This window comes from Diadema antillarum, unplaced genomic scaffold (assembly GCF_040938485.1).
Source record: "Diadema antillarum isolate AM-2024a unplaced genomic scaffold, OU_Dant_1.0 seq00000353_RagTag, whole genome shotgun sequence".
Classification (NCBI taxonomy): domain Eukaryota; kingdom Metazoa; phylum Echinodermata; class Echinoidea; order Diadematoida; family Diadematidae; genus Diadema; species Diadema antillarum.
Window position 1 is genome coordinate 180890 of NW_027271359.1, and position 27620 is coordinate 208509.

The 27620-nt window shown below is 38.7% G+C and overlaps 1 protein-coding gene across 1 annotated transcript; it reads right to left on the bottom strand.

Moving 5' to 3' along the window:
- Window positions 1–27319, bottom strand: LOC139731050 (uncharacterized). Its single transcript, XM_071641928.1, has 10 exons — window positions 27226–27319; window positions 6554–6781; window positions 5697–5777; window positions 5150–5446; window positions 3841–4040; window positions 3738–3757; window positions 2483–2592; window positions 1627–1714; window positions 498–562; window positions 1–443 (listed from the first exon to the last, which is right to left on the bottom strand). The coding sequence occupies exons 1-10, from the start codon at window positions 27317–27319 to the stop codon at window positions 1–3; spliced, it is 1626 nt and encodes a 541-aa protein (XP_071498029.1).
- Between the last annotated feature and the right edge of the window lie 301 nt (window positions 27320–27620).

Below are 27620 nucleotides of genomic sequence, written 5' to 3' on the forward strand. Positions count from 1 at the left end.
TCATCCTAGTGTTGATTCTTCTGGTAAATACTGTGGATGCGCAAAGGCTTTTGCTTTCCTCCTGCACGGGACAGTCTTTCTCGCGGGAGGTTTTGGCTTTTCGTCGACCGGAAACTCATCCCGCGATGCGTAGAGGTCGTTGTCGACCATGATGGTCGTGTCTTCGTAGGGATCACGCCGCCGCTGCCCGCGCCCTTGTAGCGTCCGCGAGACGGCAATTCTCGTGTGCGCCAGCGATTGCGAACCATAGAGCGGAGCGAACACTTCTTTACAGGAGCGCGAGTCGAATTTTCGTCGCGCGATGTTCTCGTAGTCCGCCTCTCCGTGCAGGTCTATGGAGGCGTAGTAATCATTGGAGTTGCTTGACATTTTGCGCACGGGGAGCGTCATTGATCCTGGTCTGGTTAGGCGCCTTGCCGGCGCGACTGGAACAGGTCTTGGGGCTGGTCTTGGAACAGGCTTTGGCACTGGTCTAGGGACATGGCCCTCCTCGTTACGGGGAGGACTTTTCATCTGGAAGTTGTATCTGACCGAGTTTCCGGCAGGTATAGTATACCGTTTCCTGTAGTGAAGAAAGAGTAAATAAAAGAAATGTGAAAGATGTGAACGCAAATGTGGGAATATGTTATTATTCATATCTTTATTACATTATTTTCATTGTAGTATTTAGATTTATATAGGATTTCGGATAGAAATCACGTTTCATCATTTGTTATTCATTTATATAGGCCTATATAGACTAGTTAATCATAGTATTTACTTACGTATTGTTTTGCACTCCTTTACTCTGTTATCACTTGATATTGATATGCGACGGCGTAGCTAACTTGGGTTACTTTTTGTTTTCTTCTCATGAGAAAACGAAAACATCACACTAGAGTTTGATTTTATTGCATTGACACGATGGGCTCGGCTCTAACTACAAATAAGTATCTGAATTCAACGCATTTACAGATGCCTGTGGACATCGAGGGACAAAATCAGAAAACATCTGGCGTGACGAAATGTTTCAGCGTCATTTTGTATATAAGTTCAAGGAGAGCCATTCTGACATGGTCAACATGACAGCCATGTAGTTTCTTCGCTGGTCATTTTAAATAATACTATGAAATAGTTTATCCATGGAGCCCTGTTGTATCTCCACGGTTTAATGTTTTACAACGCAAGAATTCTACCAAAATTACTATTCTGGTACAAGCAATTTTGAGATATAAATGTAGTATTATGTACGTGTATACTGACTACAGTATGTGTGTATGTATGTATGTATGTCAGGGCGTGTGTGTGTATAACGTGTATGCACAATATATATGAGAAGTAAGTTCTGTGTCTATTCTTCCTGAAACAGCAGGGATAAAAATGTATATAACAGTTAATTCCAGGTGATTCATTCTGTATCCGAGGTAACTGCAGAATTGATTGGATTCTAATATCTAAAAATAGCAAATGACAGGGAAAGAACGATTGCTAAGAGTGAAGAACGTAAGATTAATTCCCGTTACTGCACTATGATTATTTCCCCATCATTTCCTCCGCCCAATTAACCCTTTGCGTGTTACATTGTTTACCTGTGGTGTGCAGAATGTGTGCGCATATGACTTATTGGCACGGAAATGGTTAACTTACCGTCTCTTCCGCACGAGTGTGATTGCGATAATGGCCCCAATGAAGACGATCGTGGCTGGCACTGCAGCTATGACACCCACCATGTTTCCTGCGGCGTGTGACGACGAAACGAAACAATGACAAAATAATAGAAAAAGGATAAATCATGGACGAGAAGGATCATAAATATGATGTAATAATTATGATATTACCAGTGATTACTGGCAACATGACGGGATTTGCTTTTTTTTTCCCAGTAGAGTTTCTAAGATGCTATCCTTTAATACAAGGACTTAATGTTTCTATGGTAACAAAGGCTGATACCCCTTTTCAAGACAGCGAATTTGATAATGTTCAGAAATTATTACTTAATACATACGTAACAGCGTCGACAGGATGGCGTAGGTTCACATGACTAATGTCTCTATCAAATCGTGTTTATTTTTTTATGAGAGTCACTTACACCGTGTGTTGCGAAAATAATATTATTGAATTATAGGGGTTTGTGGTTTTTTCACTGAAGATAATATTTTCCTTAGATAAGATTAGTTATTTTGTAAGATTATTTTTGTTTTGTTTTATAAGACACAAGATAAGATATCAGTTCTCTATGTTTGCAATACTACATTGTGCATCCTAGCCGAGTAGCATGTTTCATTTTACTTTGTTATTACTGATTTTTTTTCTTTAGAAATAATGATAAAATATATTAAAATTGAAATTGACGATATACGTAACTTCAAAGGTTAACTTATTCTTTATAGTATCCACTACGCAGAGACATCACGTCTTTTCGGAATTTATGACATTGGAAACAACTGGCTTATTCCGAATCTACTGCCACTATTTTCATTGATTCCCTGGCAAAACCTCTCACCGGACAATCTGCTGAGATTTACTGCATCTCCCGTTGAGGGCGTAGTTTTAAACGATGAGTTAGCCGCAGACGACACGTTGGACAAGACAGTCGAAATCGTGGTTTCTTCGCTTTGTGGCCTGACTCCAACTTCTGTACAAATGACAAAGATAGTTCTACATTATTATTAACCAGACAAGTCTGTTTTAAAGACTTAAGTTAAAGAGGAAGACGCTTTAAATTGGGGGTTGCCTCTAAGCATGTTTGCATTCATCAAACAATGACGAATCTTTAATAGGTGATTATCTTGTAGAAGAACTTAGAAAGAATAAGAATAAATCAAATGGTTCACAGATAGTATGATCGATGTTTAAATTATAGGTTCTCTCGGTCAAATTCACAATTTTACCGCTCAAGTTCATATTCTGAGCATTAAATTTCACGCAATATCACACTCGCAACACTGAAACAGCAATTAGAATAAAAATCCGGTCTTTGAAATTCAATATCGAAGCAATCTATAGTTTATTTGCGTAATTCAAATCTAAGATAGGAGCATGCAATTCAGCACTAAAATCAAATTCATTTCAAGCCGACGACGGACTCTCGTTCATATTCGTGAAAAGGCAACCATAATTATTCCTAATATGTGCATGCAACTGAAATGACTGAAAAGAAGTTCTGCACTCAGTTAGCGTGGGGTCGAGTATGTGTGTATTTTCACGTAGTTTTGAATAGGTTGGGCGTCGTGATGACGATTTTGCAGAATAGGTGAAGCTGCTCATTCTCAAATTGAAAAAAAAAATCCAGCCAACGCTGGCGCTTTGCACAGGCACATCAAGCACTGTACATGTATATACGAGCATTAGTGTGGGGGAGGTTGATTGACACCTTTGAGAAAAACGATTTCGACAACATAACAAAAACTGATGACATGAATAATATTATTATGTACAACTTGTTTGTTGCTTATTGATGTCTTATTGATTTTCATTGGTGGGACTATGTAAGATCATTTGTGTCATTTTGTTTTTGAACTGATGCTTAGTCTTGTTAGTTGTGTGGTTAGTGTTGGGGCGTAATATCCTTTTTATAGTGCATGTGGTGTCATATTTGAGGAATATCATGGAATTGCCAATGCGTTGTTTGGATGCACTGCTAATTGCACCTTATTTATTTTTTTTTTATCTCTAAATGAAAAACCAAGAATAAATTAATACCAAATAATACAGAAAGTTAAAACCTATCATGCATAATAATCCAATTTTGTGTGTGCATACATGTGTGCTTGCTTTTCTTTAGTAGTCTTTTTGACAGGGGGACATTTAAACGAAAATTATGCACAAGGAACTTTTCAAATAGAACATTCATTTTCACACACCACCTTGACATGACGGCACGGCATGTGACCACACAAACTCCCCGGGTTTCTGCCCGGTCACACATTGTAGAGTACCGTTGCCATGGAGACCATAGCCCTTCTTGCACGTGAACGTGACCTCCGCACCGTACCGGAACCAGTTTCCCGATCTGTCACCGTGCGCAAGACTTCCGGGGTCAGGGCAGAAGCCGTAGTTTGCTAATAAGAAAGAGAGCAGATTACTGTCATACCAAGGAGGTATACTGGGCCTATAGCCTACCGACCGGGTCCTATCGTCTACAAATCACAATGGCTCTTTTAATCTAAGCACGTGGAATTTATACCCAATGTAGACAAAAAAGAGGATGATATCAATGCCAAGTTTGATTCAGTTACACTCGAGAGGAAATGCGTACAATCGTACAACGGAGAAAGATCATTAAAAAATCGCCTTTCATTCACTTGAAAGAAAATATTAACACATGTCTTTATTGTACCCGCAGGTCTATATGGTTTCGCCCCAGCTCTTTCTACGTGCAAAAATGTCCCCTTGAACCAATTCTATTGAAACGCAGTGAATGCCTACAAGTAGCAACGGATTTTCACCCAACAAACAATTCAAACATTTTCTTTATGAGAACAGTTCATTCTATACTTTATAGTTAAGTGGGACTGGGAGAAAATGAAAGAGAGAGAGAGAGAGAGAGAGAGAGAGAGAGAGAGTGGGGGGGTTGGGATGGAAGGTAAAAGATAGGGAGGGAGAGAATGAAAAAGGAGGGTCATAAGACCTTTCTTGCAGCTGCTTCCGTTTTCGAGGGTTTTTGCTATACTCGAGTTTCGCTTAATGTTCCAGAAGTCGACACCCATAATGAAACATCATACCCTCAAAACATATTAGTGCACCGTGTAGTCATGTCTTCCAATGTATTCAAAGAAAGTTTTATGTAAATAGCAACAGTATAAACGACTACAGAGGAACACATGTAATGCTGCAGCTGCTGTATGAATAATCAGTAGTTGATCAACTCCATTAATCTCACGTTCAACCTGATCAGACTAACTCCGCTAAGTTTTCATTCCTATCCAATAGCTGCCCCCCTCCCCCTTCCTTTAGTTTTTAGGTCCGAGCAAAAGAAAAAAAAAAGTCGCGTGATAGTCAGTTTCTTCTACCTGCATACACACGTACACAGACACACACTCACATACACTCACACATACACACCTCCTCTCTCCCCTCCTCTCTCTCTCTCTCATACACATACACACTCACACACAAAACACACACGTGAACACATGCATCTTCCCATATTCCTGTTTCTTCCACTCACTTTTGTATAGTGACATAAATTGACCAGTGCCCTGTCCGCAGTCTGGCCCACCGCATGTTTGGTGTTTGTCGCCCCCACACGGGCACCGGCACACATCCTGCGTTTTCGACAGACGCATCACGACGCTGCGGTGGCCGCATCCGCACTGCACGCCGTCGAACGTCCAGGCGTAGTCAAATTCTCCTTCCCGACAATGACGTATGCAGGCGTCGACTGTAAGGCTGTTGGAGTAGAGGGCGTGCTCGATAAGAACGCTCTTATTGTTCGGCTTCTGGAAGCAGCCGATGTAGTCGGGTTCTGAGGCACAACAGAAAAAAAAAAGAATAAAAAAAGAGGGGAGGAGATGTAGGCACAATACAATTAAAATCATATGGATGAAACTTGATCAAATCAGACACATGTACTCTGATCAGATACATTGAATCTAAGGACAACAACAATCTAACAAACACATAAATGTTAAGTAAACAAAGAGTGAACAACAATTTCCAATGAAATTACTTGAGCTACATCGATGCAAATTTGTATCCGCGTATTCTGAACTCACTTTGGCAGACGACACTGGCACCAAACCCAAGCGAGCAGTCTGGTAGGTCCGTGTACTTACAGTCCACCAGCCGGTTTTCGCCTGCCACCACACGGGGATAGAAACAGAAAATAAGGTATATCAGGGCGCATTGGGAAGAACAAAACAAGTAAAAACAAAAACAAAACAAAACAAAATCCATGCTAATTCACTTTTGTTTTCCTAGACGCTGATATCAGTGTAATGATTCCATCATGCTTTCTGTGTGAACGGCAGTGTCATTCTATACTATCGAGGGAGATACATATTTGGTATAAATCTATTATTTTGTGTACGCTATTGGTGTTCCAAGAAAATCAGTGAAGTATACACTTATCTCAATAAGAAACAAGCCAATACAATCCTCACGAATGTTCATGCCTGTTTACTCAATGAAACTATACTAATAATAATTCCTAGTAAGCATACCGTGCTTTGTGAAGATTTCGGATACTCGTACAAACTCAAAGTGCAAAAAAAAGAACAATGAAAATAACTGTCCTCTGAAAGAATGTGACAATACATGACAATCAATTAAATCTAAACTGCAATTTGCATTACCAAAAGGGGGGGGGGGGTGAATTCTCAAACGGTATGAAACGGTATGGTACGGTATTATCATTGTTTTGTTGTTTTTTTTTATGTAGCTGTACCGATATTTGTTTTGTTTTGTTTTGTTTTGTTTTTTTGCTTGTTTGTTTGTGTATGTGTGGGAGGTTTTATTCTAGTTAATGAATCTGAATACATGTTTGTTAAAGACATCACGGATAGTTTTGACGAAAATGACAAATTTCACAGATGACATGACTGAAAGAGATTGTCAAATAATGGCGACTTACTCCCGTCACATTCCACACTAACGGCGTAATATGCCTCCGAGTCCACTCGGAAAGCCGAGTTTGTGCTCAGTCCGAAGGCAGCATCCGGGAACCCAAGATTTCTGCAGACGACGCGCGCGTCGAGTGCGTCCCAACCGTCAACGCAGAAGTTTATCCACTCCTTGAATTCGGCGCTGTACTCCTCAACGATGCCTTCGTTAGGCCCGGATCCATTGCACAGACGTAGATCTGTTGAAATCAAAGCGGGGAGGGTGATTGAACAATCAAAGACACAATATCATCATAATGTGTTCATAAGCCAATTTTTTACTTTATTTCGGTCATGGTGTGAAAGGTCGTTCAAGAACAAATGAATTTTGTACTTTGCTAGTATCATACCTCGTGACACCAACAACAACAACAACAACAACTACAAAACAAAATGATGCAAAAGACACGCCATATCTTTCAGTATGATTATATTACACGTTGGAAACGTCTCACGATATGATTTTAATCTAAACCAAGCAAAAATCTGCTTCTTGCCGGCCATAACAGGAAAAAATAAATGTCAAGGTGCAATCCTTTTTCCTAGCTACACCTCCTTAATACTGCGAAAATGAATTGGTCCCTTCAGCCTGAAGGTTTTAATAATGAACACAAAGTTAGGTGCTAATAAATTACATGGTTCGGGAGATTTTAACATGTGAATGAATTGATGTGAGCGCAACGTACAAACACACACACAGACACACACACACACACACACATACACACCTCCACACACCCAAATCCCAGGATATCCTTGCTCTTCAGTGTAACTCTAGGACTTCCGGTGAACACATTGCAGGTTCGTCTCTGACAAGACCTCGCTTATACTCTTTAAAAATCGAGGCCCCCCAAGGCAGGGTCACATTCGGTATCAGAACGGTAATGTCTGAAACTTCAGAGCAAGTTATAAATATGCGACTGATATCGACAAAAAGAAGAAGAAGAAGAAGATACTGTGCAATAGTAAAACTTCGAATAGCCTGGATATCTGGTTGATATTGATGATCCCCATTACAGTCGGGTCAGTCACTGTCAGTGTTGCAGGAGAATATTTGACCTTGCACCTCAAAACAAACAAAAAGTCGCCAGACATGAATTTGTAGTTAAAACCCTATTCTGAAAGAGCAGACTTTAAGCTTTATAATGATGTATAACTCGAATCAAATGGACTCTCCTAACCTATCTAAAATAAATATTGGAAAGAAAGCACAAAATCAGGAAAAGTGTGAACTGAGAAAAAGAGGCTCTGAAGTACAATGTCTATTCAAGCGCTTAATTTTTACCAAACCGTGCTGGCTGTGCAATGAATTGGACAAAAAACAGGAAGTAAACCACCAGAGTAACAGCAACGAAGAGATTATTAGATTAAACTGAAATTAAGCATGTCTCATTAACATATTCTGTCCATAATTAATGCCAACTTTCAAAGCAATAGCACTATCCTTTCAAAAGTTCTTAGAGTTGAAAGTGAAGAGTGTCGACAAGGTTTTTCAGAAATGAAAAAGGGACTCTAAAGACACACCTAATCACACTATTCTACCAAAAATGTTCTACTGCTCAAAAAACACACACTTTCCTGCCCGTTTTATGATACCAAATTCTAGCATGATGTAAAAGAAGACTCGCTCTTTCAGAAAATATGAAAAAGTCAAGTTCGGCTAGGTTGACCCATTTCACTTATTTTCAGTCATCACGCAAAATCAGTGTGTGCGACTTTATGTTCGTTTTGAGGTGCACGGCCACATAATTGTATCGGGTACGTTAAATGTGCCTATACGACTCGGACTGGCGGACAGAATGTCGTCGATATTGTTTCGAAAGTTCCTGATAATGTCTGCAAGCCGGCAATGTACCTAATGTGTTTCAGTACGGGTAAGAAGAAGTGAGATTTCAATCAAATAATTATGAACGGTACATTCAGGTCAATAAATTAATAGGCCTTCCCGATATTGCCCTTTAGCCATCCAATGTGCCAAAGATTTATCAAACTTGCTCACTTCAGCACGACGGCATAAGATATTAACCTTGATGTGTCATATCCGTGGACTCACAGATTTTTTTTTTCGATTAGTTCACACACAGAAACACACACATATACACACGCACGCACACACATATATATATATATATATATATATATATATATATATATATATATACATATATATACACACACACAGCACGCACACACACAAACAAACATACACAAATCCACCGTAGCTATTCAGGTCACTTCCGTTTATTTTAGCCCCCCCCCCCCCTTCCAGATCCCTCATGACACCTCTTAGTATACACAATCACCACTTATTAGGCCAAGATTACCTGACCGGCAACAGTATCAATACCATGGGAGGCGGTCACCTCTCAGATTTCATAGCATTTCAAAAGACAAATGGCGACACGTGTGCATTACTCTGGCTATATGACCCCCACTGTTTAATCAAATTCTCATTTTAAAATGCCCAGAATGTAACAGATTTTGCAGACAGATGTTCTGAGCAGTGCTAGAAACCTGCTTATATTTTCCTGATATAATCTTTACGTGGGGTATGGGTAACCCTGCGCCAGATATTTGATCAAATTGCCCTTTGGTTTTGGCAGTGTGTTGGCATAAATTGAGCCTTTCCCAACTTCAATTTTATTTTAGTTATCTTCCCGAAAATTTGTCTCCTTGTCTCTTCTAAATACGAAAGACTGACTTGCGGCATGAAAATCGATCTAAAGTTGCAAAAGAAAGAGATTGAAATGGCCTCTTTAATACTGTGCGAACAAGATATTAAGTACACTATGACCCTCCGTAATCGTGCTTTTTACTTGTCGCATACTTATGAGTGCAACTGCATTTGTTTTTGTGTTTCATTACCTGTTGCATTGTATGCTTCAGTATGCGTCTGGACGTGTAAAGTACAAATCAATGTGAAATGATTCTTTTTTTTATATTCAAATTAAATCTTATTTCCAATAACGCATCGTTATCTATACAGATTCAAAGAGAAGAAAATTGGACTAAACTTAATTGCATTCACACCTTATTAGCCCATGTGGCATGGACCTACAACGTTGCGAGTGATTACCTATTAATGAATTCGAAGATCTTATCCAGGCAGCACACAGTAGAATACAGTATGTAGCCTGTTATAAGTAAAATGTTCTCCCTGGTAGGTCTCACATTAAAGACATGATGAGATGAAAAGGATAACACGTAATGCTTTTAAAGCATGGGGATCAAATCATAAGGGGGAGGGGGTTCATCGCGCTGAGTATATTCTTTGTGACCTTGATTTGAATTATCAAGGGTTGTCGAATATAGATAAGCAGAGGACATTGAAACTGAAATTTAATTGAAGATAACATTTCATGGGGGAAACGCCATGTCTCAGCCTGTTTGAAAACGTTGTCAAACTATTTTTTGATCGTAAATGATTTTTTTTCTCTCAATCTGTGGAGAAAGGGTTATGATTCATCCCCTCTTATCCAATCTTTCCAAAGTGTTGCACTGCAGAATTCACGTTCCTTAAGTGGTGCGAGTCATCCGCCTATAAATAGTGTACGTCAAGTAATGTGTCAGGAGGTACCGACAAAAAAAAGTGCAAGTTGAGGGACTTCAAGTACAGATCCGTCAACGTGTGCACACATCCTCATGCCTCATCGAAAGGGTTACTCTAGCGTGAATAGCTGCGGCGATTGTCTTTGCGGTGCAAAATACCTGTAATACTTTGTTGATGACTAGCAATCGTTATTTGACTGAGTTTCAGTAAAGAGATATGATCTTGGTACAAAATGCTACAAGCTGACTTTATAAGTTTAGATGATTATTTCTCTATAACCTTGATAACTACGTTTATTCACAACATCAATTTTATGTCATTTCATGGTTGCATGATATCTTCTGAAAGAACATAAAAAAAATGCAAAAATGAAATCAGGCGAGCTGTTTCCGATGATTAATTTCAGTCATGAAAGTTGATCTTGCAGCACATCCAGCCGGTAGCTCGTAGATGTGTCATGTGTGTATACCTCCGAATCAGTGTGCTACCTTGCGGGATATTTGCTGTCTGAATGTTATTGTATGAGACTACAAATACGGAAACTAGCTGTGACGTTTGTGACGTCAGTGCTTCATCCCATCTCTAATCAGTTTAACCTCAAACTAATTCATTTGTGTCATGTGAGCATAGAATGGTCATTGTCATTATTATTCAGTGCACGTTTTGTAATCATTGCTGTAAATAATTCTGCGAACAAAATGCGGTTTTAGAGAATCAGAGAGCAAATAGCCACGAAAAAAAAATGACGCTCAAATCTAAATAGGATCTGATATGTGGGATTTCTTCAATCACTATAATGATTAGCATATTTTGTTTTAAATTGATATGTTTTCAATCCGACCTGTACTTACTAATTGCTCGTGATGTTAACTATGTCTCAAGAATTTACAAGAATAGATTTCCTGCAGATGGAAAGAACACAGCGTCCCACAGTTTGAAACACAATGTGGAATACAACGTTACTATGTGGACACTGTGGAAAAGTGCACAATTGTGAAATCATCTTCAGACTGTTAAATTTTTCACATATCGGACTATGTGGAAACGACTATTCAGATCAACATTGCTGTTAGGAAAAAAATTAAAATAATAGAAATAATGATAGCATTTCATATACAAAATGTACTTGTATATCATGCTATTGCAAAGTCCAGTATTCTATTAGCTTGGTATATTTATTCTGTACGTTTGTGTCTTGAACAGAGACTGGAATTTCTTCGGAGATATTTGTGATTGACCTTTACACGTTTGAAAGACCTCCGAGTGATGATTGAGAAACAAGACAGGTCAGTGACCCATTCTTTATTCTCATTGCATCTTGTAAACGGCAGCCGAAGAAACCATTGGGATCTATTGTTTTCAGTACTTTGCACGAACACAGCAGAAGATGATAAGAAAAAGGGGGAAAAGACGAAATGGTACCTACTCCATCATCAACTTTGAAATGTATGTCTGACCTGTGTTGCCTTTAATAGTACAACGTATTATTCTCGAACGGGCTGGTTTACCTTCAACGGATTTGCCAATAGCTGCCTATGCTCGGATAGGGTCAAGGGGTGTTGGTGTGTCTCTCCGGGTGGTCGAACGCACAGAGGGATGCGTAAGAGAATACTTGTAAGCCACGGTTAAGCTTGGAATTACGAGCTTCACACATCCGTGCGTCATCAATTATGATTCAAGTTGAAAATGGATCGCATAGAAAAAGAAAATATATGTGTAAGGCTCATTGAGAAAAATTCAGGGCGTGCTTACAGCCTAGGAGACGGCATGCCAAAATTCCTCCAAAGTAAAATCTTGTAACTCTCCTTCGACCAAAAGTTTGATATCAAACTACATCACCCATTTTTTTTTTTTTTTTTTTTTTTTGGTTGATAGACTTGATTCCTCACAACTGACGATCAATCGATACTTCTACGGATGAGGCTGTGAAAAAAAAAAACACGAACAACAACACACACTAATAATTGCCAATTTAAGGCATTATTTACCATTTTGCAGATGAAACAAGAACCGAGCTTTAGTGCTTCAAAATTAGTTCTAAAATGTGAGTTAGGGATAGAAAGAGCCAGTGCAAAGAAGTTAATTAGTATAATCAATGTAAGTATTGTGAAATAAACACAATGTGAAGACTAGTTAAAATGAAATTGTCTCTAGACTAAACCGTCTACAGTTATAATTTGATAAGAAAAATATTGAAATTTCTTTATAAGTAGGCTTTATTGCAAAACGTTTAATGGTAGAACGTTTTGTGATACAATTAACTTAAATGTATGCATCACATGTGATAACCTATATATATATATATATATATATATATATATATATATATTTATTCATTTATCTATTTTTTTTTAATCACTGCTCCTGACGGTAAACAGTACCTGTAACATGAATTACTTGACAATTTAAAGGAAGGTATGGATGACTTTGCAAGCTTGGTATACCCCGTATACCGGCATGCGATGAAGCGTCAAAATTGATGCCCCGGTGCTAGCAGTACAAGGATATCCTTATCAGTAACGTGTAAAGGTGTGAAGTTCATTGACAGGTGCGAAAAAAAAAAACGGTGTCGGGTGCCAGGCTGGGAAGTTTAACTGTAACCAGGGAGGTGTGTTATCCCTGCTGTAACCCTCCTAGGGTACACAACAACGCAAACAAATTATTGTTGGACCGGGTGGGGGGGGGGGGGAGGGGGGAGAGAGATACACGGCATCGTACAGGCTATTTTTGAGAATGTTTCGGAACCGCGCAATAATTGAATTTGCTCGTCGAACCTGTTCGTTAATTTAAAGCTATTAGTACAGATAATACCTTGGAATGGCAAGATCATTTAGTTTTATCTTTTTAAAGAACGGACGCAGTAATTGAACAGGAATTGATCAATAAGCAAATGGTGCTGGGAGTGATGATGACGACCGTTTGTATGATTTTCACTCTCCGTGTGCTACTGCATAAAATGTCACATCTATCAAATCATAAAAATCAAATTGAAATATCAAGTTTTCGATAATGACATAGTTCCAGCTGTAATAAGTTGTTTAAGCACTAATTTGTACATTCACCTTTCTCTTGATTATGGTCACACGGCAGTAATTATGGCATCTAAGAAGTACTATTGCTAACATTGTGATAGAAACTATTGTTAGACTTAACGTCCAATAAGACAAATATCACCGCGTATCTCCAAACCCACAAAAAGATTGAACGAGTAGGCCTACTTCGTAACTGCTCTGCAAAATGATACAATTAGATCATTCTAATCCATTAAAAAAGTGATTGATTGAAGCAAGAGAGAGTATTAAAGGAGGTGAATTTCCATAGAAAAGGAAGAAACCAGCCGGAGATCTAATGATTAGGGCCTCTCAGGCGTGCTGTGAAGAAGTCAACATGTTCAGTTTTAGAAGAAATATATGTTCAAAAGAAGAAAAAAAATATTCACTTTCGTAGTGAAACCCCTGTCCGAAGAAATATGTTCCATAAAAAGAAAAGAAAAGAACAAACTTCCAGTATCTCAATGTAGGGTTTTCACTCTCCAATGTAGTAAGAAAATCTTAAAACAATTGATTTGGTCAACACAAATGACACATTTTGATCCATTACATAGAATTCTTATCTGCAACTCTTTATGGGTTTTGAGCTGGACGGTCACAATGTGATAATAATGATATACTTTATATTGTCTTCGAAGGAAACTTCTAACGTTTTGTATCTAGAACAAACGAGGGTCAGGAGAAATGAAAATGATGCTGAGGAAAAGCTTAACGACTAAAAAGAACAGCGACGGTGTACATAAGTCATTGCTAGTGGAATAACTTCTTGGTAGCACTCACCTACATGCCAAAAACACAATCCAAGGATAGGGGGGGGGGGGGGGGGGAGGGTGAATTGAAGAGGCAATGCTAGAAAAAAAATACAGAAAAGAATTTGATGACCGTTATAATGCCTCAAAAGAAAACAAAACCAGCCTACATGCCGTTTTATTTTTCGTCTATTTGTTTGCTTGTTTTTTTTTTTTTTTTTACTTATCATAAGAACAGCATTGTAATAAACGTGCAGGGAATTAAAGTGGAAAAAAAGCTTGCATCATCGTCTATCTAAACCTGATTCCAATTTTACATCTATCTAGTATACAGGCACATATAATAGACTGGTGTCATTTGATGGTAATATCAATATTAAATGTTTTATTTAAATCAATATGGATTTGTGTGCACCATCGTGGATGATGTTCTGTCAGCTATACAAATCAATACTGTCCTCCTTTGCGTGTTTTCTTCATTCATTAGTAATGATGAGTAAAATATCAACTGCATGGTGATTTGGAAGTTGCAGGTCGTTCACGTGATTGTAAGAGAAAATAGAATTTAGATCATTCCATATGCTCGATTATGTTGATATGTTACTACAGTATACTTGTATGTACAATATTGTATCCGACCAAGGTAAATCACACACACACACACACACACACACACACACACACATACACACACACACACACACAAATGACCGATTTGGTGTGATGCAGCGGTTGGGCGTTCCGTAACGCTAAATATACAAAGATTAAAACAGCACAAAATAAGAAAAAAATACAGATGATTATTTTCAGTATTGCATTTTGGTGACAGACTTTGGCAGACTGAAAAGCGTGTTGGCACGTAAAATTCTTCCAGGGGCACTCCAAAACATGAATACACACAAACCCATGAGTCAGGTGTGGCTGATTATTATCATTATTATTATTTTTTTTTTTTTTGAGGAGGTTCATATTCGACCTGTCGTCATATCAGCATCACAAAAACCAACTAAAGAAAAAAAAATCGACTGGATTATAATCTGACAACGGCTTATAAACTGGTGACCAGTAGAACAACCAAATATAGCAAGCGCCCAGCCAAAAGTTGGCATGAGAAGATGGTTTAGGCTGGAAAAGAAAAGTAAATGGGAGGGGGGTTGTTTGAATAAAACCTGGCACGTTTTGCCCCTTGCTCTCAATAATGCATATTATTGGGTCATAATCGACCCTCCCTATCAGGTATTAAGTATGCAGATCTTATGGGCTGATCATAGTGATGAATAAGGTCTACGTCTCGACTTACATTTGACTTAGCTGTAAAAGCCACGGAGAAGATGGGAAAAGATTAAATCTTCTTCATCATTTTTTTTTTTTTTTCGTTGATGCTTCAACGAAACCTAGTCATCGAGAGGTTGGCTTTTGTTTCGTTGTGGTGAATGGAACAGACATAATTTATAAGTGATGTGTCACTCGTTATTCACCGACCATATTTCGTACATTGTTAGCTTCGATGATTGATTAAAATCTTTGATGATATGTCTTGTTGTTTTTGCTGTTGAATACTTTTTCGTCTCATACCGTATTGTCTACATTGTTCCTTTGTTGCAAAACAGATAATACGTTATTATAATCATTTTGTCTTTAAATAGCATGAACATTTGAATTGGATTGATTTGACTTCTTTCTTTTCTTTTTTTTCTTTTTTGTGTGCAAGAGATCTGATATCTAATTCATGCTGTGGTACTAAATCGGCGTAAATAAGCATAGAATTCTACCTTTTAGAATCAGGACGGCAGTTGGGTGGTCGAATCTCGGTGGAACAGTGGATAAGACGCCTGTCCAGTGATCAGGAGGTCATGGGTTCGAATTCTGCCCGAGTATGTGTGCCCATGATCTTGTCTTGTTTGTAAGAGTCGTCTTCTCACCTTTTCGACTTAAACAAGGTGCCTTGGCGAGTTTGTACAAACCTCCTTCTCACCTTCTTGTATAATGAGCAAGGTACCTAGGCGAGTTTGTACAAGTCACCTTCACGCCTTTTCGACCCACACGTGGCTCCTTTGCGAGTTTAATTCGTCACAACTTTAAGCTTTCGTAACTAATCATTCCCTGAAACAAAATGACGCGATGGTCGTTTCAAACGTAGATGCAACGTTTTATAAATATTGAATTCAAAACTGCCCATTTTTGTTTTTTTTTTCCTCTGTCCACCTCCTCTCCCATCCCTTTCCCTCTCTTCTCATTTTTCAATTCTACATATTACATTTCCTCTACCGAATCCTGCGCTAAACAAATTTCAGCCTCTTTCATTTTCATTTTGTTGTGTTGCAGTCTATATCATGCAGACAGTGAGTTACACAAGCTAGGGGTACCTGGGAGAGAGTAACGTGCGCAATGACACTTTGCAGAGCGTGGTTGACGTTTGCAATCAAGACACAGCTGTAACCTATATCAAGATGACACAATTCGAGCTGATTGTTCGACGAGACAATGCAACTTGCCTTTTATGTCACATGTATTTTGTCTACAACCCATCTGATGTAATTCTTTAGAGTTGAGAAGTAATGAGAATCAGCTGTCATATGTCATACGATTAACGTCAAACACTACTGAGTCATGATGTCACCGGCTAACTTTCTCTTTTGTTAATAATGTATGTTCGTGTATTCCAATTCTCCTCTGATACTGTTTATGACATGTGTGTAATTATGTTGAAAAACAGGGCCCCGCGGAACATCAGACTCCTAAGCGGTAAGCATTGTCACTGTCGAAAATAGGCTCCCCTCTGTATATTCCCCTTGAACTCTTCATATAAAGACAATAATCTATGCAGTATTGTGTCGGTTTGCAAGTACGGGAACAAAAGAAACAAACGAGCAACCAAAATAATATAGAAATAATAAAAAACAATAGTTGATTTTAACACGAAGCCTAGTTGAAATTGACATAGGGCATATTTTGATTTCAATAGATTCCTGCCTTTTTAACGTTAGTGCCAAGTTAAATCCCTCCTATAGTATTTAAGGTCCTGGACAATAGATTTTATTTTCTTATTTTTATTTTCATTTATTTTTTCGTATGAATGATATACGTCCTTCATGAGAAAGGAGTGAAAGTGCGTAACTGGCAATTGGTTAAGCGCTGGGCCCCTTCGAGAAGAAGTGATAAAACTATATTTGAATGAGAGGCCACCCTAACTTGGACCATTATCACATCATTACTTGTGGGTATCTGTCTAATCAACAGGCTTAACTTCATCTAAACTTTTAAAGGGAGACTTTCTCGAAACAGTGTTTATCAGCTTGTCGATGATCTTGACGTTTTCACAGAAGTTTCTGGGAAATAAAGTGAGACAAGTCATGCATCAAAACTTGGGAGGCTGCAAGTCAAAAAAAGAAGAAGAAGAAGAAAGAATTGAATACATGATAATATTAGAAAATCAATTTTATGCGAGTTTATCAGGTTTCCATGGTGACGAGTATATACGACGAGTATATACGACAGACATATACGACCAGGAAAACCACTCCCCACCCCCCCCCCCCCCCCCCCCCACTTGGACGAAATTATTTTGACTCAAAATAGTTAACGCAATATGATGCACAAGCTAATTTACAGAAAGAAAAGGAAAGACGGAAGAATGATAAGAATCAAAGGGAAAAGATTCTGAAGCAACCATTGCAAACATATCTATCAAAGATTTTTATTTCTTTTTTGTAATGTCAATTTGCGAAATCGATATGCACTGAAAATCGAACCCCGTTTATTGAATAATAATTTTAAGAGATCTTTACTATACTATCGAGGGTCAAACCTCTTGAATGATTTACCTCGTTGTATAATATACAACTTTTATCGTCTGTTCCTGTGCCTAGGGAGCAGAGTAGAATTTCTTGAAATTAATGGTAACTTTCTTTGTCATTCTTGGTGTAAGTGCAATGCAGTTTTATTACATAATGATATTATGTAACATCTCTATCTTCGTTTTTTGGTATATACGTATTTATACCTTAGTTTTGATTGTGATTTGTGTATGTGAATATAATTATGTTTTTGTATCTTTTCATAGTGCAGGGCCAATTGATAGACAGCTATCCTGTTGAAATTAAATGCTAATAATAATTATGATAATGATAAGAATAACACGATAATTTTGTGCCATACAACCAATGGCTTCGTCGACTGAAGGAGTGAAATTGGAGTGTTGTTATTGTTTCCACTGAAAGACCCTGGGATCCTGGCATGTAGTTTCTGCAACAGAGACGGAAGCGCTAATCAAAAGGTATTAAAGGTTGCATAACAGATTAAAAAATGAATAAATAAAATAAATAAATAAATAAATAGATAAATAAAAAAAAACCAAATGACTAAATAAGTAAATAAATACATAAATGAATGAATAAATGAATACATAAATACATGAATAAATAAATAAATGAAAATGAAAGCAAAAATAAAAATCGCATAAAGCGAACAGACAAACAACAACAGACAAACATTAAGACGGTAGTACGGATAAAAAAAAAAAAACAATGGCGAGATGTAATGACGAAAGAAGGAGAAATTGGCTTATGCAGTGTAAATGCATTGCGAATCGAAGAGATCTTGCCAGCATTTTGAACATTTTTTTTCTTCAAATTTTTATGTAATTATAAGTAATAACCTGAAGTCATTTAACCTATACATTTCTATCCCTCCCCTCCACCCTTTCTGATTACAAGACCATTTCAGTGAGAGTGTCACACGTTTACTGGCCAGTGCGAGTGTTGGAAATGTCAATTATTTCAAGCATGCCATGGTTTCTATGGAAACAGACGCTATATTGGATCCGCTTCGGTAAACTTATAGTGCATGAAATTAACGTTTTAACCATTCCGCTTAGCCCGTAATACTGAGCATAAGCATGATTGCAAAGAATATTTCAAACATTTTTACGTGCAAAGTCACACAGAAGAAGAAGAAGAAGAAGAAGAAGAAGAGAGAAAAGAAAAAGAAGAAATGAATTATAAAGAACACTGTTGTTCAGTCGTTATAACCACCGTATTGGCAGCATAACAGCAGTATAGTGAACGGACGTGATAGAGCAAATCATAGTGCAGTTAAAGTTAGGGTTTGGATGATTAAGCTCTAGTAAGCGCTATTACGGGCTGTACGGTGATAATCCCACCATGGCCACGGATTGGCCTTCTAGGGCAATTATTCTAGCTGTTCTTATGATTCTATGGTTATTTTCACAGACGGCTTCCCTGGATGGCTGTGTGGGTTGACGCACAGCCACGTGACATGTTTCCTTCTCATCTTGTGCCCTTTTTCTCATTATTCTTGTTCGGTTTGTGGGGATTTCCAGCCTTGAGGTGTATGTAGCAGGGGCTCCTTCTGGAGTTTATCGTGCGTCTACACACCGAATAAGACCCCTGTGTATATATTCCTATAAGTATAACCGATACATTGAAAAATCACACCCGATACCCTACCTCTGAGAGTGATTGCTTGTCAATCGTAATGGGCGAAAAAAAATAACACATGGAAAATTAAAAGAATAAAAATAATCGTTCAAAAGTCATTTTTATAATAGCGTTGTCAGCCTGTGAAATAGAATGCAAGAGCTTGAGATACAACAACCCATCATTTTAGAAGGCACACACGCACAAAAGGAAGATGTTCAGTGATATCCAATCTTTTTCACTGTAACACGTATTGTTTTTGTTTTTTCTGCTGTTTATGTTTTTACTCTGAGTCTTTAATGTTTTGTTTTCTGCTATGATTTTATAACAATGACAAAAAACAACAATAACAACAACAGTAATGACACTAACGATAATTACATAACAATAAGTATGCATGGACTTGCAGTCACTTCCAACTTTATTTAGCTAGCATTAAGTTTAACCTCTGTAATATTCCAAAGCACATATGTGACCCTGCACCTCAAAACAAACAAAAAGTCGCCAGACATGAATTTTTAGTTAAGACCATATTCTGAAAGAGCAGACTTTAAGCTTTAAAATGATGTATAACTCAAATCAAATGGACTCTCCTAACCTATCTAAATATTGGAAAGAAAGCACAAACTCAGGAAAAGTGTGAACTGAGAAAAGAGGCTCTGAAGTACAGTGTCTATTCAAGCGCTTAATCTTTACCAAACCGTGCTGGCTGTGCTATGAATGGGACAAAAAACAGGAAGTAAACCACCAGAGTAACAACAATGAAGGGATTATCAGATTAAACTGAAATTAAGCATGCCTCATTAACACATTCTGTCCATTATTAATGCCAACTTTCAAAGCAGTAGCACTATCCTTTCAAAATTTATTAGAGTTGAAAGTGAAGAGTGTGGACAAGGTTGTCCAGAAATGAAAAAGGGATTCTAAAGACACACCTAATCACACTATTCTACCAAAAATGTTCGAGATAAACTGCTAAAAAAAAAACACTTTCCTGCCCGTTTTATGATACCAAATTTTAGCATAATGTAAAAGAAGACCCGCTCTTTCAGAAAATATGAAAAAGTCAAGTTCGGCTAGGTTGACCCATTTCACTTATTTTCAGTCCTCACGCAAAATCAGTGTGTGCGACTTTATGTTCGTTTTGAGGTGCACGGTCACATATGATTGTTATCAATATCATTTATCAATATCATCATTTCTATATCGTTATCATCATTATTTACTTGTCATCTTTCATGATGTTACAAAAGATGTTTTGCAAATCGCAAAACAAAATGACAGTAATATATATATATATATATATATATATATATATTTCTGATCCACTAACAGCTTACAGTCTGAATAAAAGCGCCGAGCCACTTTGAAAATGATTTGATTTCAGGAAAATTGTTTTCTAGTATACGAAGCAGTCTTGCATCGATATGAATCTATAGCATTTCAGACTGGCGGAAAAGAGATCGTAAAATTTAAAGGCGTTGCTGACAGTTCTGGTAGCTAAATTTCCTTTAGAATTTGCAAACGTTTCCCTTCACGTGCAAAAATTGAAAATTATCGTCTCTCAAAATAGTTAAGCATTTTTTTTTTCTCGAAAGCATGCGATTTCCTGAAAAAGGGGGAATGTTTTGAGGCAACACTAGTCTTGACGCAACAAGAAAGTCATAGGCCTGTGAGGTTTTCCTTTTGGAAATCCATAGATATTTCCGTGAAAAGGGATGCCAAGAGTATCCTAGAATATATGATATCTTGGCCCTGCTAAGCTTTTTCAAATCGTGACTCGTTTAAAAGTTGACATCGCCAAGTATGCCAACGATAACCAGACAGATAACCGTATAGATACCTTTATCTGATGTTAAAAACTCCGTAAATTAAGGACTCTCCCTCTGTCAAATTACAACTGTAGTCTAACATGCTAAACTCCACATGTGACTTGTTGTGACTAGAGTCCAATGAAGTCGTCGAGAATCAAGTTCTGGTTTGACTTTATTTTTTAGCATTCTCTAGTTCCTGATTTTGTTTGTTTTGTTTGTTTGTTTGTTTGTTTGTTTCTTTTCTTTTCTTTTCTTTTTAGATTACACCCCAAAATAAATAATGAACCTATGATGAACACACATTCCATCTCTCGCATAAAATTGAACCTTTGTAGGTGAACAATAAGACAATTATTATCATTTCTTTTTTTTTTTTTACATAAGGGGTAATTTGAAGATGTGAAATATACCACATCAATGCTTTCATGTCCGATTTTAACTTATATCAAATTCAAAAGCATACACACTCAAATGTCTTTGTTATTCCATGCCTGATTCTGATAACAAATTAAACATGCTCTTTACTTTTACTTTGTTTAGCACAGACATCTCTTACATGAGGGACTACCCACAGGCTAACTCCCAAAGAGTAAACATCAACATACAGTCAGTACCTTGCAGGTCTGTATCAAGAACAATGCAATATTATTGTTCGTAAAAGCTAAGGGTTCAGTGAAAAAAAAATGAATCTTTCACGATCAGCTACTTAGTAAATTTGAACACAGAATGACACCCAACTTCTACGTACGGGACTGCCACTGTTTCAGTAAACGGATAACATATATTATAGGACATTATTTTCCGTTGAGGACGGCTAATTTTGCTTTAACACGCATTTCTCATAGACCCCTGCACTAATATACTCGGGAATCGTCCTCCACGTGTTAATGTCAATTAACGAGGGGAAAAAGAAGAAGAAAGAGATAGGGAGAGAGAAGAAGCAGAAGATTTAAGAAGGAACAGAACCGTATAGACGGACAGAGGGAAACGGAGGAAAAATAAAAAGATATAAGAAGGAAATATATGCAAAAACTGAGATAGGGAGCAAATATAGAGAGAGTTTGTATAAGGTAAGAAATAGAGAAAGAGAAAATATATGTGTATATACAGAGAGCGAAATATATAAAGGAAGAGAAGAACGTAAGACAGAAAGTGGGGCACGGGAGAGAGACAGAGATGAAGAAATATGAGTGTGCATGCATATTTTGAGAGAGAGAGAGAGAGATAGAGAGAGAGAGATAGAGGGAGAGATAGAGAGGGAGAGGGATAGATTGAGTGAGAGATTGGAAGAAAGAGAGATGAAGAGAGGAGGAGGGGGGCTTGTTAGCCACCGTTTCCGCTGTAATGATTGCCTCTTCCTCCCGCCGCACACTGGTGAGAACTTACACTGGATGATGTGTCGTCGGAAGTGAATGGCATAATATCCTCCCGATCAACGCATTACGACTTGCCACAAAGGGTGGTACTGAGGTAAGCCCATGCAAATCTGCTCGTATGCTCACAGATGATATGAATAAATGTGTTTACTTCTCAGAAAACTGGGAAGAAACTTTGTTTTATATATCCGAGTTTTGGTATGAAAGAAACAAACATTATGTGTATCAGGGCAATTAACCCCTGGAGGGCAATAACTCGCCTCCCCCGCCCCCCCCCCCCCCCCGGTTAAATACTGGTTAGTATTAAGGTAAGAATAAAGTTTATAGGATTAGGATTAAGTTTAGGGTAAGAATTGGGGTTAAGGTTGGGACTAGTTTCAGGATTAGGATTAGGGTTAGGGTCATGGAAAGGGTCTGGGGTAATTGCCCAGGGGGTAATTGCCCTAGACCCATTCAAACGCCAGTAGAGTAGGATACATAATGAGCTGATGTGCTTCTTAGGGTCAATCAGTTTCGTCCATCAGAATGATCCGATGGATTGATAATATTTTACTTTCGCTATGATCTCCGACTGATCTATACTCATATCAATACGACTGACTTCATGACTGTTTCCACTGTAGAGATGATAAGGGCTTGAAATATATGCATTCGAAAATACTCAGAATACCAGGACTTGCACCAAGGTGAAAAAGGAAGCATCAGTTGGCTTTCCAAGAAAGAGTTGTGACATGTTATCTTTAAAGGTGGCTATAGCGTCGTAACTGTACACCCAGAGCGTTTGGTAGCCTTTTGAAGAATTGTGATACAAATTGTGAACATTGCACGTCTCTCTACGTAGTTGTTTATTTTGTGTTAGCGTGTTAGTGGAATTGAGTCTCTGCATACAGATTTCTTGAATGGGACACAGTAGACGATGAAATCTGAGCAAACCGTATCCATTACTAGACAGTGTGAACAAAGGCGCTATATAAGCCATTGTTTACATCAATTGAATAATACAAACGTTATTGCGTCATCAAGCAAATGAAAAATGAAAATAATAGAAACGCTCCCGGGCAAGGAAATAAACGAATACTATGTCGTGTTTGTTTGTTTGTTTGTTTGTCTGACTTTTTACCTATCAGAGACTCCCATAAGTCATCGCGAAAATGTTGACGAAATTTAAAAGAAATAATCTAAGAAAAGGACACACTTCAGTATGTGGTTTTGTACAAGTTGGTTTTCGTTCAAGCCTCAATATACGTACCTCCATTTTTCTGTCCAAACGATGAACGGAAAGATGCAAGTATAATCCAAACGGTACAGCAATACTTCAGTTTACTCCAAGCATGACGAATGAACTCGGAATCCATGATGTTTTTAAACTCCAGTGGTCAAATACAAACAGACTGCTCAAAGATGAATGCAGGACGTTTGCTTGCCATGAAACTTGGATAACCAGCTCATCGTATAGTCTGCTTTAGTTTTCCTTGTATTGTTCGTCAATGTGTTTTACAAAAGCAGGTGGCTACAAGCAGACTGTTATGTGCAGTATGTTTCCTAACTGAATTGTTGATTAGTAAGACGAGAACCCTTCGATAGATGTCAATCAGTGGTTTCCGCGAGTATGGAATCCGATGTGGAGCAAAAGGGGCCATCCGTGAGGCATACTCCCCTTCGGATTCTCAGCATGAACTTTTTGTGTCCCGCCAGCTGCCTCCCCAAACGACATGAACGAGGATTGCGGTGCGCACGCCTTCCAACATCTGGCTTGCGCTATAATCACCGCGCGTAAAATTCTGTGCTTACGCAATGGCTGGACGCGTAATTAATTGATAATTATGAGCAATGTTTTTTTGAATGTAATTTATGGAGTTTCCCAACAAGTTATACAGTGTTGTATTTGCAACAGCCATCCATGACAATGTAAAGTAACACATAGGCTATAATAACATTTACATGACACAAAATCAATTTAAATCAATCTCAAGTACATTACGTTCATGACGGATGAATAAAATTGTGTGCGGTAGGAAGCTACATAGAAGGGTAGAACGGGGTGTCTTTTAACGTATTGCCTTGAGAAATACAAGGGCGTTCCTCATATTTCCCGTCCAGAGAATAGTCGGAAACCTGTTACATCAGTGCAAATTACACGTATTGTCAAATCAAGCAAATTTAGTATACGATGCGCATTTTGAAGGAGACTTTACTTCAAACATTATATTGCTTCAGTGAAAACATTGTAACAACACACACACACGCACACATAAACACACACGCAAACACACAAGAAATACTTCTGCTCCGGGGCAAAACGGTCTTCCATACAAGAAGTGCCCACGTCTTCTTCGCGTGATATAGGGTCTTATGGTAGTTGTATAGCGAACAAAGGAGATCCCTAACCAGTGGAGAGTAGCAGAAGGTGTGTACATTAAAAAATCGGCGACTTCCAATGAAAAGACAATCAATGATTTCCAACCGATTTCTTTGCTTAAAGGGTATGTACAGTTCTGGTCGACGTGAGGATTGTGCTTTTAACGTTTTGCGAGATATTCAGAAAGCACTCTATGAGATGTCAAAGATCATGCAATTCTAAGGGGTATCAAAAGTTTATTTGATGAAAATCGGTTTTGAAATGGCTGAGATATCCAAAAACAAGGTGAAACAAAGAGATCCTAATAAAGGTGGGGCATGTCGCCTTTTATTATTATTTTTTTTTATTACTTTTTTGGATATCTCAGCCATTTGAACACCAATTTTCATCAAATAAACGTTGAATCCTTTTTAAAATTACATGCTCTTTCATATTTCATGAGATGTTTCTCACTATCTCACCTAGGAATGTTCAAAACATGAATCCCCACCTCAACCAGTACTGTACAGTCCCTTTAATGTGGAAGCTAAGCTGTTTTTCGCAATTCAAGCCAAGATATTAGAACAGTATCTTCGAGTGAACGATTACCTAGATGTCTCCGTGCAGAAAGGAGGAATACGTGGCCATTGTGGCGTATGGGAGCACGTATCTACTCTGTAGGAAACCATCAAAGATGCCAAAACCTGTCAAAAACCTCGCCGTAATAAGGTTGGACCTTGCGAACGCGTACGGTTCCGTACCCCACGCGGCGATAAGTTTAGCTCTACGCTGGTACCACGTTCCCGACACTTTCCTCTCACCTCCTTGATCTTATTCAATCTGACTACGCCGGATTTTACTTTTCGGTGAAGGATTGGACCTCGGGCTTGCAGAAGTTTTCAATTGGCATTTTCATGGGTTGCACCTTGTCTCCAATTCTTTTTGTTTCGAATTCAATCTTTTGAATGACTTTGTCAGCCAAATCTCGAGCAATATCTCTTCAAGAAGAGAGGTATTCGTGTTCCTGTCTTAAAGGAATACATGGATGATATAACCATCTGCACTTCTTCGGTGAATCCGGCGCAGGAGGTTTTGGACAAAGTTAGTGAGTTTATGACATGGAGCCGTATGAAGATCAAGGCAGCGAAATCGCGATCGCTTGTATAAGACCACGGGAAAGTTCGACAAGAAGAACCCTTTGTTGTGGACGGGCAGAGGATCCCCAGGGATTCATAATACGCCGGTCAAATTCTTAGGACCCAAGATCAGTGGAGATTTGAATGACAGGCAGGCTCGCTTGTCCATTGAGAACTCCCTTAGAAATTGGATGAAACTGCTGGACAAAAGAGTGCTGTCTGGAATCATGAAAAGTTGGTGCTATAATCATCTTGTTCTACCTCGGATTCAGTGGCAACTGATGATATATGACATTGCGCTTTCGCGCTTTCTCACGTTCAACGAATGGAGACATTGAGTGTCGAAGTTGCTTCGTACGTGGTTTGGGGTCAGCTGTAATACTGCTGTCGCGCTCTATTGTCAACAGTCGACACTTTGCTTAGGCCTACCTTTGGACAGTGTTACAGGAATTCTGAAGAGAACGGTAGTAAATAGTTTACCCCAGCTTCGCGACAGCGCTGCTGAGACGGTACAGCGCTGATGAGACGGTACAGAAGATGAAGCCTACGATTCGATGTGGGAGAAAGTGGAGTCCTGAGGAAGCTGTGGAGAGAGCGGAAAGCAGATTGCATTTTGTGGGCATTGCAAGGGGACAAGTTGGGCGCCAAGGGGTAGGAGTTTCAAAATCCCACCCATCGCTGGAGAAAATGAGCAAAAAGGAGCGGCGGTGTTAAGTTGACAACATTGTGGCTATGGAGCATGATGACGAATATTTTGTGCGTGCAGTTCAAAAGGGGGGTGCACGGGAGGTGGACTTTGTGGGAGAACGTCAAACATCGCGATCTAAAATGGAAGACTTTGTTTGATATGAGTCCCAAACTTCTGCAGTTCGTCATTGGCACGACATATGATGCCGTCTCATCCCCTAAAAACCTCCAGAGATGGGGTCTCGCTGCGAGTGATGCCTGTGCCCTGTGTGGAGAGGAGTGCACCACATCACACATCTTGGCTGGTTGCCCTTTGAGTCTACAACAGGGTCGGTATTCTTGGCGGCATAATCGTGAGCTGAGAGTTATCCTTCATGGTCTACATGAGGAAGTGAGCGCCAGGACGGAGAATCCAGTCTCTGGAAGCCTCTCCCATAACATACGATTCGTACGCCAGGGAGAAACAGTAACCAGGAGTTCGAAAAGAAAGCAGCATATGAGCCTACTGGCTGCAGCAAGTGATTGGAAGGTGAAGGCAGATTTGGACTCTAGACTTGTGTTTCCAGAGCAAATCGCTGTCACAGATTTGAGACCCGACATTGTGATTTACTCAGATGAGAGGAAATTGGTAGCCATGGTGGAACTCACAGTATATGTGAGGAGGGAAACATGCAAAACGTTCACGAGCGAAAAGCAAGGAAGTATGAAGAATTTCGAGCATGCTGTGAGGACAATGGACATATCAATTATCAAATACTTCACTATATGCTCATGAACAGAAAGAGATAGAGAAATATGCAATAACCCATGCTTAAATGTTCAGAATCATGAGTGATTGTTTGATTATGTGTGTAAAAGTCATCGCAAATCACTAAAGTGCAACTTTTGTTTCCATACATTT

Bases quoted from the DNA above. Each gene is read 5' to 3' on its own strand.
- LOC139731050 (XM_071641928.1), bottom strand. From the start codon at position 27,319: ATGTCGGGTCTCAAATCTGTGACAGCGATTTGCTCTGGAAACACAAGT. The intron at 563-1,626 runs GTAAGTTAACCA...TCTTCACTACAG, and splicing joins ACACTCGTGCGGAAGAGACG to GAAACGGTATACTATACCTG. The intron at 444-497 runs GTAACGAGGAGG...TTCCAAGACCAG, and splicing joins CCAGATGAAAAGTCCTCCCC to CCCCAAGACCTGTTCCAGTC.